A 17,423-nucleotide genomic window follows, 5' to 3' on the forward strand; every position below is an offset into this window, starting at 1 on the left:
AGTTGTTCCTACAAGCTCACTGAAAAACCCGATTATTTGCCCAGCTCTACTGATAGATGACTGTCAGGAGCCTAACCTGATAGAAATGGAGAACCCTCTTGGGTAATTAAAGCAGTCAGGAATATTTAATGTGATTGGAGAATACTTTCAGATTGATATTTTGGCTGTTTCATTAAGTCTTTAGCTTTTTTTCCCCCAAAACATTTACTAGATTTAGTTCTAAAAGCATTTTTGATACAGTAAGTGGTACTTAAATCTTTATGGGAAAGCGAGGATGGTTTCTTCTGAGCTCTCTGGTTTGGGGTTTGCTCCTAATCAGGTGTTGTTTTCCAGCCCCAGGGATGGAGTGGGGACCTTTACAGAGCAGTTGTGATTCCTAGAGCGAAGAGTTTGACCTGCTGCTCCTTTCCTCCTCGTAAAGGCTCAGCTGTTAACAACCACCATGGCTGCTACTGGTTTGGGAAACGTGTTTTATATTTCACTGATCCGACAGGAGGGAAAATCATTTCATCCATGCCGAAAGGAAGACCTGCCGACTGGTATCCCGAGACTGGAAGTTCACCTTCTGCCTGTCAGACCTGTCAGTGTGTAACACAAGTTGCCAAAATAGGTGATGAATGACCAGATGGTAAAGCACACTTGCTTGCTTCCCTTGAAACTGTGTAGACTGTAAACTTGTTCCCTTTACTTACTACTGTCTTTGCTGCTGTGACATGTGTCCGCAGGGTTATGGGCTAAGGCAGTGAAGTGCTGTGGTGTGAGCCTGGGATAGGAGTGTGGAAACCCTTCTCCTTCCAGGTAGTAAAATCTAACCCCAGCTATTGCGCAGAACAGTACAGGTAATATACAGTAGTGCTGTGAAAGGAAGGAAAGCAGAGTCTGGAGTCAGAATTTCGCTCCAAATCAGAGTATATGGTGAGACATCATACAGTTGAGGGGTGTGATTAATATTTAATGTTATTCACTGCTGGAGCTGATGTCCAAATGTAAACCAAGGAGGAAATTAGCTGAGTTAATCATTACTTTTTAAGCTGCAAACAATCAAGATACACTGAGTAAAAGTGAAAATTAATTCATGATGCTAATTCTGTTTTCTGTGCTTGGTTCACAGTAAAGCTAGTTTGTGCTTTGCCTGATTTCACTGACAGGATCGCTGCCCGCAGAGTGCAGCAATAAGCTCTGCTAATGCCTGCACCATTACTGCACTCAGGGTAGGGCTACAACTTTTTTTTCCACGTGCCTTCAAAATACGAGCTGCTCCAACTTCTATTTTTAACTCTAAGTGAAACGAGATTAAACATGAAGCAGTAGTCTGCGGCAGCAAGTCATTTTCCCAGAATGATTGTAGAAACCTGATAAACACAGTTCTCATTTATTTTATTGTAAGAGAACAGAGGAGCAGGAAAAAAGGCTGACCACGTGGTCTCTTAAGGGAACGACAGGTCATGTCACCAATTCCGGGACTGTCACTGTGTCTGTCTCTCTTTTCCTGCTTTTACTCCCTCCCTTGAATTTTTTTGTATTTACCATCTGGTATTTATTCTGTCCTATCTGGATTTCTCTCTGCCTTTTATTTTCCTCTCTGTGTTTAGCAATACTGCATTAAATGGCTTCCATCTGCTGAGAGTTATTATTTCTGAATCCATCTCCTTCAGGAAGACTGAAGAAGAAACCATTTTAGACTGAATAATGTAACCTGCAAAGATTTATACGTTCTCCAAGAAAACAACTTGTTGCTTCTGCAGTGTAGTTCAGGGAGCACATGTGTATGCACATTCATTTGGAAAAAGGTTGAACCTGTCAGACTTGTCTGTAACATGGCTGCATGTTTAAGAACTACTGGAAATGTGACATTTCTTTGCCACCACCCCAAGTAGCAAAATACTTTCTAAAGCATCGTGAAGAATTTGACTCAAAAGGGGGAGAAAACTGATAGCAAAACTTGGGATTTTTTTCTTCTGTAATTCACTTGAGTACAGGCCAGGATGGACAATTTATATTTGTATTTTTAATTTTAATAAATTTATATTTTTAGTCCTCCTATTTGGCCCTTGTAGTTGCAAGTATATCTGCTATTAATAGAACATTTCCTTATTTTTTCGGTTCCCTGTTTTATCCGCCTCTAGCCTGTCCAACGCCTATCTGTGCTGCCTGAAAAGTGCTTTCCATTGCCTTTTTTCGTGTACATCTCTTCCTCTTTCTATTTTAAATAATTTAAGTGGTTTGGAAACTATTATTTGTGAAGGGGGTGGTGGTGCTTTTTTATGTTTATTGCTTAAAATCCAAGCTTTTAGTATCTATTCGCAATCTGAGTATGTAGGCATTGTTTGGAGATCTAGCTATGACTAATGTTATTAGTGGGTGGGCTTGTTCTGTTTTGTTTTTTTTTTTAATTTATTCTTGTTCTGTAAGTGGTACAAAGCCTAGACAGAGTCTTTAAGTAGGTCCAGACAGAGTAATCTTGATGATTCTCAGTTTTCCTTCAGCTCAGGATGTTTTTTAGGATGGGGCTGGGGTGGGGGAGCCACTTTTTGAGCTCAGCACAGCAGGTTTGCAGGAAGTATGATCTGACCACAGGAGCATGGCTCAGGTTGCGGTTCATCTGGTGGCTGCCTATTTTAATCAACCTTTCATCCTCCTTTGTCATCAAATGAGTCTTCATACCGCAGAAAAATGACACCTCCTGCAAATAAATTTAGGAAGTGGTGTTTTATGGAATTATGAGTTCAAACTGGTCATTTCTAGCAGACACACAGACTAATGGCAGAGGCAGGCTGGGAGAAAAAAATGTTGTGGTCACTTCAGATGCTTTTAAAAACTAATGCTGAGATCTCTTCTGCATTCAATTGTAAGCTAGGCCAAAAATAGCTGAATATCTACTCCCCTGTTATTGAACTTCATGTTCAAACGTAAAAGTAATTTTAGCAGAGAACATTGGGTTTGGTGAGCTTGTATGCAAAAGAAGAAAGATAGGGGTTTGAGGGTTTTCTGCTTGGTGGGAACCTGGGAACCTTGAGGGAGAAAATAAAGGAGTCAGTCAAGAAGCATGGAAGCAACCTGGAGAAGAGTTTTATCTTCCATGTGTATAGTTGACAAGTCTGGGTGGAATCAAGCTTAATAAGATTAGAAATGCAGGAAGGATGTAATTTTGCCTGAAACTTCATCATGCACACAGATTTTTCCCATCTGCAGTATCAGTTAAGTATTTTTTTTTTTTTGTTGCTGTGAGTCTTTCTGTCCAAGAAGCAAGCTTGATGAAAGTCAGAGTAACTCAAAAATATTTACAGGTCTACTGAATGTCCGTTGACCTGGTTGGTGTCTCCTTGGCAATGAATCAAAAGGCTCTACAGGTTGGAATAAGGTCCAAAAGACCTATTACAGACTAGAAAAAAAATTAAACTACATGTTTTAAACTATATATATATATTATTATCCTCTTAATGATTCACAGACTGTTTCACTTCACTTTTAACGGTGTATTACAGCTCAGTAAGAAGCAAACTAAAATAATACTGGCACGTAGTATGAAACTTGAATAAAAGAAATTTTTGTGATCTCCCATGGATTAGGTGAAGACTTAAAGATCAGTTAAAATCTTTCCACTTTGATGTAGAAATACTAAATGTATTATTAAGGTCACCTGTGATTTCTGACTTAGAAATTTGCAGGGAGTGCAGAAGGCTTCAGCTTTGGGTTTTTTTCTGAAAGATGGATCACCGTTTTCAAGTGCAGACAAGCAGGCTGTTGCATCTAATTTTATCTTAATTCTGATTCTCAGGAGAGCTCTTGGACTCTAATAGAGGCACAACCTACCAACTAGTTGAAAACTTCCACTGTCTCCAGAAACGTGGGAAAGTCAACTGGACTAATATCCAGGGAACATCTCTGGGAACAGCTCATTTATTACAGAACTGGCTATCTCAGCAGCCCTTGGGAGAGAGTCTGGTTAGTACACGCTTACAAAGGAGGACCCAGAAACCACAGTGTTGCAGAGATGTTTTCAAATTCCTCCTGTCAGAAGCAACTCTTTGCAGAAGAACATGCTTAGCTAACTTTGACAAATAAGATTAGTGTCACTAGGACCCATGTGTGCCATTATGCCCAAAGATGATGAGAGCTGCTTCTGTTCCTGCCCTGCTCTCCCAGGGTTGCCTTTCTTTTTAGATAAGGAGGAAGAAACCACACACCCCAAAGCTACATGCAGCAGGCACCTCCTATTTGCCCCAAATCCAGGAAAGCTTTTCTTCTAAGGATGATAAGTGAAAGACATGTGTAGTATCCTGATGTTAACAAGAATTGGCTTTGTGCGATCAAAGTGTTTTGGCTGAGTGGGGCCCCGTGGCATGTTCCTCCTGTCTGCAGCTGGTCCCCCCTTCTCCATACATGTGCTCCAAGGGTCTGAGAAACAGTTTTCAAGGTTGTGTTTCTGAGAGCATCCAGATTACAAGGGCTGTGATACAGGAATAGCCTCTCAGACCCGCCTTCCAAAAACCTGAAGAAGCAAGTTCGTTGGTGTGGTACATGGCACTGAATTGTTTGTTTCTCTGAGCTTGTGATTTCTTTGTGCTACAGGCTGGCAGCAGCCTGCAATTTTGAGGGTCAGCTGGAGAAAATGCCTACACGTGCTGGCATGGCCAGCTCTTGGAGCCGCTCCGTAATGGTTGACAAGTAATGTTTTATTTCTGGAAATGAAGTGTGTTCTTTTTTCCCCGGTGGGATTTACCAATTGTTGTTTCTCACTAGTGTTGCATGCTTGTCAGGCTTTATTTCTCAGAAGAGATAATGAATTTAAGTCTGTTTTCCTGTTCTGTGTACAAATGCACATGTCTAATGGATCTAATTAAGCCACTACAAAACTCTCCAGGTTATCAAATATTGTTCCATTAAGGAAATAGTATTTGAAGTCATATTTTTATTGTGTGAATTGTATTTGAAGACATAGTGGGTATGTGTTGAAGGTGAACACAAGGAGAAGTCAGCATGACCAAAACTATTTCTTGTTTTTTAAAAGCATCTGCCCAGCCTCTGGAAAGAAAGGTGTGGCCAGTTGCTGAGGGTAGGATTTGTGTGCTTGTAGTATATGGCATGCTGTCCATAAGCTGTACTTCCTGGGGGGGGGGGGGGAAGTATATTTTAACAAATCTAAAAATATGTAATGTGAGGAAAATTTTAATATCTAATGGTGTTCTCTTACAGACTCTAGTTTTGAAAATAGGCTTTTTTTACTTAGTCACTTGAGTGAATAGTCCTAGTAATGTAAATTAAATTACTTGCTGGCATAGAACAGCTATGAGTCTGTACATTCTTAGAAAACTTTCCTGTTTTGTTAGTTGAGGATTTTTATGTAAATCATCTGTGATTACCAATGAAAACTGGAATTAGGTCCTTCATAACTCTTTTTCCTCAGTGTCATCATACTTCTAACACAGCGCTTCTTGATGTGCTGTAGAACTGCGTAGAGATGAGACAGTAAATAAAAAGAGGGACATGATAATATATTGCAAAACTATGGTTATTGAGGACTGCTGAAGAGATGAGGTGGGAAACGACTAAGGCAGGACACACACTTAGCTCAGAATATAAAGTCTATACGATATAATGCCGTGTGTCACTGACAGTACAGTGGCTCAAGGTACAGCAGTAGATCCTGCACTTTAAGGTCCGTCTGGACTGAGTATCTGTCTTGAACCAGTGCTGACAGTGATTCAGCTGTAGGAGCTGATGGATAAAACAGATTTCAACACCTTTAAGTCCTGAGAAGTTTCCAGTTATGATGCTGAAATGTGTGTGTGGTGTTTATTCCAGTAGTGAATCCACCTTTATCAGTGCTGTGGGAGCTGGACAACAGCTGGTCATCGTTCTGGGGGTGGTAAACACTCACCCAAAGGTCCTAGGGTTTAAAAGCATGAGAGGGGGACCTATAATCAGATATATTTTATCTGTCTTCAGTTATAAGCACAGAAGAACGACTCATGTTTTAACTTTAAATTAATCCTTACAAATACCAGTGAGGTGTATTCACAGTAATTTGATATTCTATGTATGGAAAGAACTGTAATGCTGTGTAGAGTATGACTGGAAATACAGTTTTTTGCCAAGTTAAATTAAAACATTCCGTTGTTTGGTTTGGGTTTTTTTTTTTTTTACTTAAAAACATTTAAAACTTTAAAGAAGTCCAAAATTTAACTGTGGTCATCCATATGAGCAATGGAGTAGAACTACACTTGTTTAAAGAGTTAGTCGTATTTAGTGTTCATACAATAAAGGAGATGGAAGATGAGCAAAGACCTTAATTGTTCTCTCATTCTTTGTTATTCATATCGGGCTTCCTGTCCGCAGTGAAATGTTGCCAAGTTAAGATGAAAAAAGAATATTAAAATTAGTTGCTGTTCTTATGTGACTTGAAAACCTTTTTAGCTGGTGGGTTTTGTTGCGGAATTTCAAAGCAAATATGTCTTCATAAATATCTTCATGCAGCTATACTGGAAGTATAACTCATTGATTGGTTGTACCCACTTTCAATTAAAATTTATATTTTTTTTTTTTTTTTAAAGGAGCTTTTAAGTAGTAGCTGTATTTCTAAGCTGGGAGAGATTCTAGTCTAAATGATGGACTACATGGGTATATTATTTAAAGCATGCATTATATTCCAACAACATACAGTATGGTTGTTATCTCCCAGTTTCTTAGCTGTGTACATGTACAGTATAAACTGATCCATATTGTGTGTACTTGTGCACATGTATTTGTGTGAGAGAGGGAGAGAGAGAAATGTTTGCTAATTATGATACATGGTCTCCTTCCTCTGTTTTATGTGATAATATTTGGCAGCAAACTATATCAGGGTGCTTATAGTACATGAACGTACAGAGTTTTTAAATGTAGCTTGCACAGATCTTAACCAATCATCAATCTGTTGGTGATCTTTGCCAAACAGGCAAGTTTAACTGTCTTGTATAAGCCCTAGTAATACTGTTTTGTCTTTCTTATCCTTAAAACTGCAAGCTTGGTCATAAGCTTCCCCTTTCGGATACACTTCGAAGTCAGATTTATATTGTGTGTCAAGCACAATAAGGAACTTTATGTGTCTGGTTTTTATCAGTTTAGCAAAGCACTGCCAGAAATCTTGCTGCATCTTGCAAACACAGTTGTTGTGAAGGGGGTGAGGTTAAAAAAATCCAGAGAATTACAAATGTGAAATATTTGAAGGTTATAAAATCAAGCCTAGAAAAGGGTTACCTGGTTATTTGATCCAGTGAATCTGCATTAGGTTCACATTTAATGCAGATTAGATGTTTCTCCATGACACCTTTGCTTCATTCAGTGCAGAGGACGCAGTTCATGTTCTTGGTTCCTGCGCAGCAATAAAACAGAAGGCAATTTTCTGCACAGCTGAACTGAGAAGAAAGTCTGCATCTCAAACTTGATTTTGGTCTTGGCAGGGCTTATGTAAGGTGCTGGGGTCTGGGGTTGTTGATTCACCCCTATTCCTCCTGCCATTTGCATAAACCAACACAAAAGACACTAAGCAGTAGTTGGTGTCACACAACATGCAAACGGATCCCCACACAGATGTAGTGTTATGAAAAATACTAAACCAGAAAGTATTGCACACTGCTGTTAATAGACAGCCCTGTTCACGTAAGATGTGGATGTAGGAAAGGACTTTAAATAGCTTTTCTTTTGAAAAGGAAAGGTGCTTTTTTCATTTACAGCATAATTAGATATTACAAGATAATTAGCTCTTAAGTTAAATGTTTTCACGATAGAAGCAAACAATATATACAGATATGGTGAGTGCCCTACAGAAAAGACAGAGCGGTGTACTAGGCATCTCAAATTTTATAATAAATTGGCAGATGCTCCTATTAAGCTGGAACCCTGATACAGCTGAGCAGTTACTTCTAGTGTGCATTGCCATTTCTTTTCTCGATCACATAACAGATGGCAGCTAATCCATTGTGAGAGCAAGGGAGGGCAGCGCATCCCTCTTTGAAAAACTACTACAAAAGCTTCAGGAGAAAGCTGTTAGACACTGGATGATAAAAGGCAGCTAACAGTTATAGATCACAAGTTGTTCGTTGGGCTTTTGGGGCAGGTTGTTTCTGGTTTGCTTTTCTCTTGAAAAACAACTCAAGGTAAGGAGGATGTGGTGGTGTATCTGCTGAATGTTGAGCCCATCACGGTGTTGGCTTTACTCACTTCAAAGCAGCAAACCTGCTGCTGTTCTCTGTGGCTTGTGCGATGGGTGAGCTCTTTGTTTTGGGCTAGTTCTTGTGTTTTGTTTTTCTTACCTGCTGTTTTATTTCAGGCCACTCCTGAGGTGACTGAGGTCGTGTGCTTTGACATCTATCTGGTCTAGAGGAAGATGGTAGAGCCTGCCAGTAGCTCACCCCGCTGACAATTTTAGTTCATCGCTCATGAATTGGGTAGAAGCAGTAGGTTTTGCATAATTGGCAAGCTCACAGAGTGCTAACCCCTTGGTTTTTAGATAAGTGATACCCACTTTTGCAGATAAGCAGTGTGAAGCACACAGTGTGCATCCGGCCAAAAGCCACATGGTGTCACCCTCTTGGCTAACAAGAGTGAGATCGTTATTTCCCTGAACATACTGAGTATGGCAGTAGGAATACCATGTCAAGGAAAATTTAAATCGAGGCAAATCCCAAGGATTGCAGCATTGGCTACGCTTCACCTTGCTGTGCTCCATATTGGCGTGTGCTTGGAGTTGGCGTGTTCATTTAGGATAAGCTGCATGCATTTTGGGTGAGAATGAAGCAAAAGTGTCTGCTTGAAACTACAGTGGGGAAACTTAGCCACAGTTTCCTCTCGCTGCCTCCTGTCCTCCCCCTCCCTTCATGCCCATATTTAGCAACCATTGCCAGTTAGGCAATGCAAATTTAAGGCTGTAGGATTATCAGCTTTGGAAAAACAGGTGGAAAAACTGGATATCTATGAAAAAAACGGGTTTGGGAAGTATAATTTCTGTTGCTGTGCAGGGAGGAGTGAATGACCTCTTACGCTCCCTTGCAAAGCACAAACCCAGTATTTAGCCTGACAGAGTCCACTGATGCTTCAGAAGAAGCTGCAGTTGCATTTTTAAGGATTGCTTCCCACACACGGACTCTCCCTTGGAAGACTCGCGCTTTTGCTGCTGCAGCAAGCACACTGCTGTGGACAGTGCTGCCGGCCCGGCTTTACTGGTGCAGCATTTACCAGTTTTGCTTCCTTGTCTACGGTGTGGAGGTGGCCAGTGAAGCTGTGGATGTTGCAATGAGCTGGGATGTCTCCTCACTTGTTTCGGTCTTGGCCAGGGGTGTGTGTTTGCCCCAGTTTTCCTGTTTAATAGGTTATCAGAGCAGCAGTATCGTGCCAGACCCCTGACCCAGTGTTCCCAGCAGTGACCAGTTGGGTATGCTTGGGGCATACTGGGGGCAAGGGTCAGGCAGACACTGAGAAGCCTTCTTGTTGTCCTGTACCAGTACTGCATTCCCAAAGGTGCTCCCAGTTTCCTCATCACTGTTACCAGTCCGTTACCCTCCAGCTGTCTGGGGGCAGGAATTCTGGGATAAGTGGTAGGCACTTGAAATTGAGTTTTAATGAAAGTTGTCAGGTTATTTCCATAACCCAGATTTGTTTGCACTATCCCTTTAAAATCTGATATTGATAAAACCCTAAAGATGTGACCTTTTGGAGACTGTTAAAGAGCATTTTTTGAGCAAGCTTTTCCCTTTCACTCCTCTCCTTTTCCCTGCAGTCAATTGCTTCAGCGGACATGGATTTGAATCAGCTGGAGGCTTTTCTCACTGCCCAAACCAAAAAACAAGGTGGCATCACATCAGATCAGGCTGCAGTCATTGCAAAGTTTTGGAAGAACCACCGAATAAAGATCCATGAGAGCCTGATCAATCAAAGCCGTTGGGATAATGTCTTGAAAAACATGAACTGGCGAGTGGATCTGAAGTCACAGTCAAGACACATCGATCAGATAAACACTCCTGTTGCAATAGTTGAAATGGAACTGGGAAAAAATGGGCAGGTAAGCTGTTTTTTTTTTTTTTCCCCCCAAAATGTGTAAACCTGATTTAGCTACATATGTGCTGAAAGGTTTTACCTATTGCTGAATTCACTGCATCCAAATCAAGCTGGTGTATTTGTCACCACTGGGCCTTTAATGTACTTGAACTTGTGGTCCATCTTTGGATACTTAGATACAGTCTGGGTAGTGAATGCAATTTTTGCTTTTTTTTTTTGAATGTTCACGTATGTATTGACAGTTCTCTTTACATGAAGCTTAGAAAATCTGAGGCTGTAGAAATGAAACATAAAATCAAATGTACTAGCAATTATATTAAAATTATGTTTGTATTCCATGCACTGTGAAGTTGATTAGTCGTTTGTGGTTTTTTTTCCTAATCAAATACTAAAATTACGTAGTATCTGCAAAGTGGAAGCTGCAAAAGAATAAAGTTCACAAATAATAGTGATCAAGCATCCCTTACATTTTAGGACAAATGAGGGGAGAGACTCCTCTTTATTTTACATAACACCTATTTTCACGTTAGAAGTACACCTTTATTCCAGTCACATTATGCAACCTGGTCTTGTCTGCCTGAAAGAGATATAGCTCAATCGGTACTGAACACTGCATTTCTTTTTAATCTTTATAATTCATATGAATTATGGCACAGCTTCCCATCTTCAATTTTGCTGTCTTTTTCTGCCAGGAAATGTGTTTCAGTTTGGTATCTTTTTCCTCTACAATGTGTTAGTGAATCTTAAACCTCGTTTCTTAGCAGTAGCTACTGCAGATCATACTGTGAGCTAATTTTGGGGGTTTGATGTCAATAGTTAACATTTAGTACGTTTCTTTGGGCTTTGAAATATTTTAGTAGTTTATAGCAAAGAGTACTCGGATTAGGTATAGATTAAAAAAAATTACATGTGCAAAGACACACAGACATACACACACATATATATATATACACACACCCCCACCCCCACTGACACACCCACACACCTGAAGTATTCCTATGCAGACTTGAACGATTTAACTGAAGAGCGTGGCTATACCAAGGCCAGAATGAAAGTACAAGTAAATTGGGATCCTACTGAGTCAGTATATATTGTTGAAATTATTCTGTTAGTCCACTTTTCCCTCTTGGTCTTTGAAAGCTTAGCCGAAGTGCTGACCCTCTGCCTTCCACCTGTGTATCTCTGCAGTGACCAATACAGTAATGGGGTGTGTGTTTAGGTGTATTCCTAGCCTCAAAAAAAGTGGAATTTTCTCCTCAGGATCTTGAGATTAGAAGTAATTATATTCCATTAGTAACAAATGGAAAAAGTTTTTAAAACAAAAAAGTTACAGTGAGTACATTAGAATGAGTACATTAGTGAGCAAATGGGAAAAATACCCATGTTCATTAAAAAAAAATCCTTAACTCAGAATCACTGTTGTATTTCATAAGGGAATTATGTAATTAGTGACTTCTGTTTTGAGATTTTATTTTTTTTCCCCCCTGGTAATAGATTATTACAGTAACATCAATCAGCAGGCACATTTATATTTCTTCCACCCTGTGTAGTGAAAGGGGATGTGAACATGAAGAATACACATTTCTGAGACGCTGTAATTTCTCTTACTAAAAAGCCCCACAACAAAGCCAGGATGAATTATTTTAGCAATGCAACTTCATATTTCAAAGGGAAGTGGTTGTGTGAATGTATTTTTTGAACTGCCATCAGACATAACTTCTGTCTCCTTTGCTGAGGACAGTGCAGTAGTGAGCTGTCAGCAGGTCTGGCTGCCGGTGTGAATAAGGGTATTGGACTGGTACTTACAGAAATAATCATGGAGTAATTAGGATTGTCACCACTTCAGTCAAAATTAGCATTTATTTTAAGGTGCTGTGGTTCTTTAGCTTTGGTTTAAATAGCCTTTCTGCTCCAAAGCTTTTGGCTGAGGCAGTACGCAGCATGCTCACATGATGGGCTGAGGCAGGGGAGTTGGGGGGGAACCCCGGGACCGAAACAGCAGCAAGTGGGTTGCCAGAAGAGTCATCTACCCCTCAGCCTCTTCCCACATGTGTTTGGGGACCTCCTGGAAAAATGGTCACAGAGACTTTCCTATTGGAGGTTGAACGAGTTGTTCTTGCACACTGGATCCAGTCCACGGACTTAAAACCATCATGTTTTATAGCCTTTATATGTATTTTTACTTTATCGTTAGCACATTTATATCTGTTGTAAATATCAGATTTTGTAGCACATCAAATACATGTATGCTGGTACCTTTCTGATACTTAACAGAGAGAACATCTTTTAGAAAAGACTGTCTGTCAGTCATAGATGTGATTTGGCAAATAGTTGAGATCTCCTGGATTTGCAGAAGAAAGCTGGCTGATGATTCAGGAGTAAATTATTCAAAATAGACTGTTTTCATTTGGACACTTGATAACGGGGGAGTATACAAATGCATTGATGTGTAATGAACTGACATTAATATTTTATATGTTTCAACAGAAGCAAAGAAGTGCTCTGTAGAAAATGTACCTTTCCAGAATTTAAAGTCGCTCTGATTCTTCTTGGTGTCTCTGGACTGGATTTAGATCTCTGTCCAACAGAAGGCCAGGCAGTTTGGTAGAGTGTCTGCTCCTTCTTCAATAAGTAACCCTGCTTTCTGCTTGTCATCTCTGAATTTTAATTGGTCAATTCTTTCATGACTATATGTGTAAGACCTAATAAGGCTAGAAATGGGGAATTTGGAGTGACTAGTTCATAAACGCTAGTAGACTGACTTTAATGAAATTTTACAAAATTCATGTAATGTTTTCTGATGGAAGAGATGTGTTTCTGGGTTTGAGAATCCATTACAACTTGCATGTGTTAATTCTTACTATCCTTGGCACTACTGATAATAGGAAAAAAAAATGAACCCTTTCTCTAAGTGCTCTTACAAACACTTCTAATGAGAAACATTTAGAAATGCTGGTGCTCCAAACTTTGGAAAGTTTGGTTCGAGATCTGTAACTTGCAGTTTGAACTTTTCTTCTTCAGTAAAAGTTTTACAGCGACGTTTAACGTTTCCTTTATGCTAGTGATGTAGTCTTTATACATCCTGGTTAAAAGCAGATGAACATGCTAGTCATGAAGTACTCTGCTTTGAAAGCCCATTTTCTTTAACAATATGACTAAAAATAAAATCCTAAAGCAGTTGCACTTTGCCTTCATCTGTTCATGATACTCAGTGCTCATCACTGCCAGTTCATTTTTTCCTTTTGAACAGCCCATCTTTTCATTTACACAATGGTTTTCTCCTGTATCTCTCAAGCCTACCTTGCTGGCTTTCTCTTAAAATATCTAAAGCTCCCTGCCCCCTTCTTTATGTCCTTTTTAATCTTGTTCTCCCTCTCTGAGCATCGCTGTAAAGCTCTTTTGGCATGAAATTTCAACTGGACACGAATCTGCCAGGAGGGATGGTGGAGTGAGCTGGAGAGTCGCCCTTCTCGTGCCCTTCCTGCCCCGCTGCATCAACGCTGCTCCATATGGTGAATGGTCGCTGCTGTACAATGTTAGGTTACCTTCAGATTTCAGTCACAGATTTATATCTGACCTTGTCATTAGTAGAAAATAAATGTATTGGGTTTGAACTGTGGCTTGGCATTAAAATATATTTAAACTTGTTTTATGGACTTTGTCATATTATTTTCCTTATGACATGTGCCCCTCCCTTTCTTCCCACTAGTATTCTGGGCTGATTTGCCAATAAGTTTTACTTTCCTGCAGTGTTATGTATTTTGCAGTTTAATATCTGAGACTGATCAAATGTTATAGATTAGCCTGAGTATATGCTCTTGGCTTTTATGCTTGAACTTATTTACAGAGTGGGTATTTTCACATGCATTTTTTTTCAGTGTTTAAGATACTGCTAATCCATGTTCTAGAACTTTTATTGGAGTTTTGTGGGATGTTAAGCATGTTTTATGAGCAAAGCGTATTTTCTGCCCTAATTTAACATGAAGTCTGGGATTCCACTGCAAGATTCTTCCCAGAAAGACCTGAGGAAATTGCATCAGGATTATGGATTAGAGGGTTTTTTCCCAAAACATTGTATTTCTGTTCTGTTTCCTTTTTTAAAACATCTACCTGACAGAGGTGTTAGTAGTATAGGTAAATACTACTATATAGCAAATACTAAAACCACAGTGTAAGTTAAGAACCTAGGATAATTTCTTTCAAATTTAAGGCAAAGAGCAGCTTCTTATTCCATATCATTTTTCGGAAATCATCAAGGGGTATGTGTCTTCATATAAATAAACATCTTTCTTTAAAGAACAGACAAGCTTTAGTAATAGACTTCTGATAAATTGAAAATCTAATATTTGCTAGTTCTGACTATATTTTGGTTGTCACTTTAAAATCTCACCAGCGAGATAAATACTGATGAAAGGACTTACTAGATGAAGTGATCCTTTTCTAGTGCAAGAACCTACCTGATACTGAGAAAGTACGAACTGTCAGCTCACAGTTTACCATAGGTATATGACATCTGCTCTCTGCTAATGGCTGGGTCTGGACCCTGGTAATTCAGAGAAAATAATAATGATTCAGGTAATAATTCTGTTAATTCAGGTGCAGAAAGAATCCATAATGAACACAGGCAATTGTCATGTAGGAGGTAAAATGCTACTAGGATTTTGGAGGTCTGAAGTTTGTATCACTATGAAGATTTAAGTCTTTTAATGTTCTGGAAAGGAGTGAAGTAGGTCTCAAAGTAAACTTTTGGGAGATCAAAATTGTTTCTGACTTGTTAATTATGTATATTCTACACAAGTTTAGGTTGAAATTTGTATCAACTGTGCTGTAAACAAATGATGAGCTGGATTCACACACGTTGACAAATATTAAAATTGAACATGCTTTCACAGTGTAATAAAAAATCTTTGGATTTAGCTTCTGTAAATCTCATTACCTTGCTAGGATTACAGACTGCATGCCGCTGAGGATCTGTTGGCGTTCTGCACATTTTTGTAAGCACGAGTCTCTTGGTTTCCCCAGGCTGCGGTTATCTCCAGCAATAGCTTTCACCTCTGAAGACAGGTCAGATCAAGAAAACATCATGGGTAAACTCCTGCTATAGGGAGGAAGCTGATGGCTGGACTTGGTTTTGCTTCCGTGTGACGCCAGGTCAGGTTGCTTCTGAGCTGTTCCTGAAAATAACTTCAGATAATGGACTTCCAGTTCTTTTATGTAGGATCTATTCTGAAAAGACAGACTGCCTTTTGTAGGATATCAGTATGGGCAAAAGAGATGTTTAGGGAGATGAAAAGTAGTTCTAGATACCTGAGCCAAACTAAGGGCAGCCTGGCCTGTGAAGGGGCAGAAAAAACAACCACCAAACCATTTTTTTCTCTCCAGCCTTAATCCATTTTAATCTTTGTAGTTACTAACATTATCAGAAATATTGTTCTGGTCAAAAATGGGAAAGCATGGGTGTTTAGAAGCCGAATCGATCAACTTAACCTCAATGGGCTTAATAATTTTATATGATTAAAAATATAAACCCTGGTAAGTAGAAGTTAGTGGAAAAAAAATCACCTTTGTAGCGAAGCTGAATGTAATCACTTGAGCTTTTGTTCACCTTGGAAATTTATGAGCTGGAGGGAACAGTTACATAAGGCAGTACAGTGCAAAAGCAAATAAAAACCAGAGAGGGCAACGGGTCACTCGGCACAGAGAAAACTGGAACACAGTTGGCTGCCTTAACTCAGTTATTTCCTTAATCTTCTGCATGACGCTCCCTGTAGTCCTTTGCTTCGACAGTTCAATTTTTGTCGCCTTCTTCTGAAAGCAAAGGGAACTTTGGGGAACAAGAAGAAAATTTTATTATTTGTGCCTATTGAGATTTTTAAGTGTAACGTATTATGGACATAAGAGCATTAACTTGAGATATTAAATAACTGTCTGACTTGAATTGTCGCTTTTCCACTGTATATATTTGATAATATTTTTTCATGAGTTTTTTAATTTTTTCATCTGCTCATCCTATACGAAGCAAGGATATTCTACAATTAGTGGTACTAACAGTTTCCATCCTTACTTGTGCCAGGTATATACACATACAGGTGTGCAGGAACACACACACACTCCTTGTCAACTGTTTTTATTCTGGAACTGGTTTGGCTGAAGTAGTTAAATAGAATAATTTAAGTGAGACAAATATTTTTGATTGTAGCTGAGTTCAGTGTGTTATGGGGAGAATTCTGGATTACTTGATGGTGATCTGTATGAAGATAGATGTTATTGTAAGGATGTGTATCTACTCCCTTTCATCTGCTTAAATTCAGATTCAGTCCTGCACCCTTGAAATATTTTACCTTCTCAGAAAATATATTGAGGTCTTAGATATTATGACAGAGAACTTCCCATCTGTTATGTATCTCATGCGATCAACAAATATTTTGCAATCTAACATCAATCTCACATTCTCATGCAGCAATAAAATGTTGTGTAGCTTTGATGAATCACCCTCCAGAGCCATCTCTTGCAGCCTTGGGATACAGACTATGATGAGGCTGGGACAGGGCAACTGGGTTCAACAGACCTGTCTGTTAAAAAACTGTCTCCGGAAAATGCATTTCATTGCTCTGCTACACCTTTTTCTGGAATTGGCGCTATGCATTTATGAGTTAGTCAGAAGAATGTTCTTCCTTCTTCCTCTTCTCATCCCTATGTTATTCCTGTCTGCTTGTGGCTTTTCTGGAAGTCTTCACCCTGGTTTTCTACCAGCTGTCTTGCCCCCAGAAATGGTTGGTACACTTCTGGAACCTACTCTTAGCTAACAGCCCTTGATCCTCACCTTGGCTCCCCTACTGAAAACATTTGTATAAATTTTCAACCTTTTCTTTGCTACTCCTGCACCACTGGGGTGGGTTACTCTCAGAGTTTGCAGGGGTGCATGCTTTGAGATCTTCAAGACTGAAGCTGGATAAAGTCCCTGTGGTCAGACGTACGGTCGGTGACTCTGCCGCAGCAGACCCAAGCATTTATCCTATAGACTCGCAGGTGAAACGGATGGTTTTGTGCTCCTTATTTAATCCAGTCACTGCGTGCCTTTCAGTTCATTATTCACCAAACCTCACATTGAAGATTGAGCGAAGAGTGTGTTTCTGTTGCTTTTCTAGTTTGCGCTTTAGTTCAGTCTGAATGCGCGAACTTCTGGGTCAGGAAATTGGGGGTTTGGTTTCAGCAGAGGGAGAACAGTTGTTTGGGAACTGTGACACTGAATGTTGGCGGGGTCCGGGCTGAAAAAAGCTGATGGCATTTAAAGACAACATGTTGCAGAGTCTGGAGGCAAAGATGGCTGATGAGCTTCAAAACCTCCTCAGCTCTGGCTCTGTTCTCTAATAAGAAGGTTCCTGTAG

At 39.7% G+C, this 17,423-nt stretch overlaps 1 protein-coding gene across 9 annotated transcripts in view; it reads left to right on the forward strand.

Annotated features, from left to right (window-relative positions):
• COMMD1 (copper metabolism domain containing 1) overlaps window positions 1-17,423 on the forward strand; it is an 80,142-nt gene that overhangs the window by 12,658 nt on the left and 50,061 nt on the right. For all 9 annotated transcript variants that reach the window (XR_012628339.1, XR_012628341.1, XR_012628340.1 and 6 more), the window contains exon 2: window positions 9,758-10,039. Coding sequence is in view for 5 of the 9 variants with exons in the window: in XM_074864292.1 (XP_074720393.1) it covers window positions 9,758-10,039 (282 nt within the window). In the remaining 4 variants the exon portion in view is untranslated. The remainder of the gene's footprint in view (window positions 1-9,757; window positions 10,040-17,423) is intronic.

This window comes from Strix uralensis, chromosome 3 (genome assembly GCF_047716275.1).
Source record: "Strix uralensis isolate ZFMK-TIS-50842 chromosome 3, bStrUra1, whole genome shotgun sequence".
NCBI lineage: Eukaryota > Metazoa > Chordata > Aves > Strigiformes > Strigidae > Strix > Strix uralensis.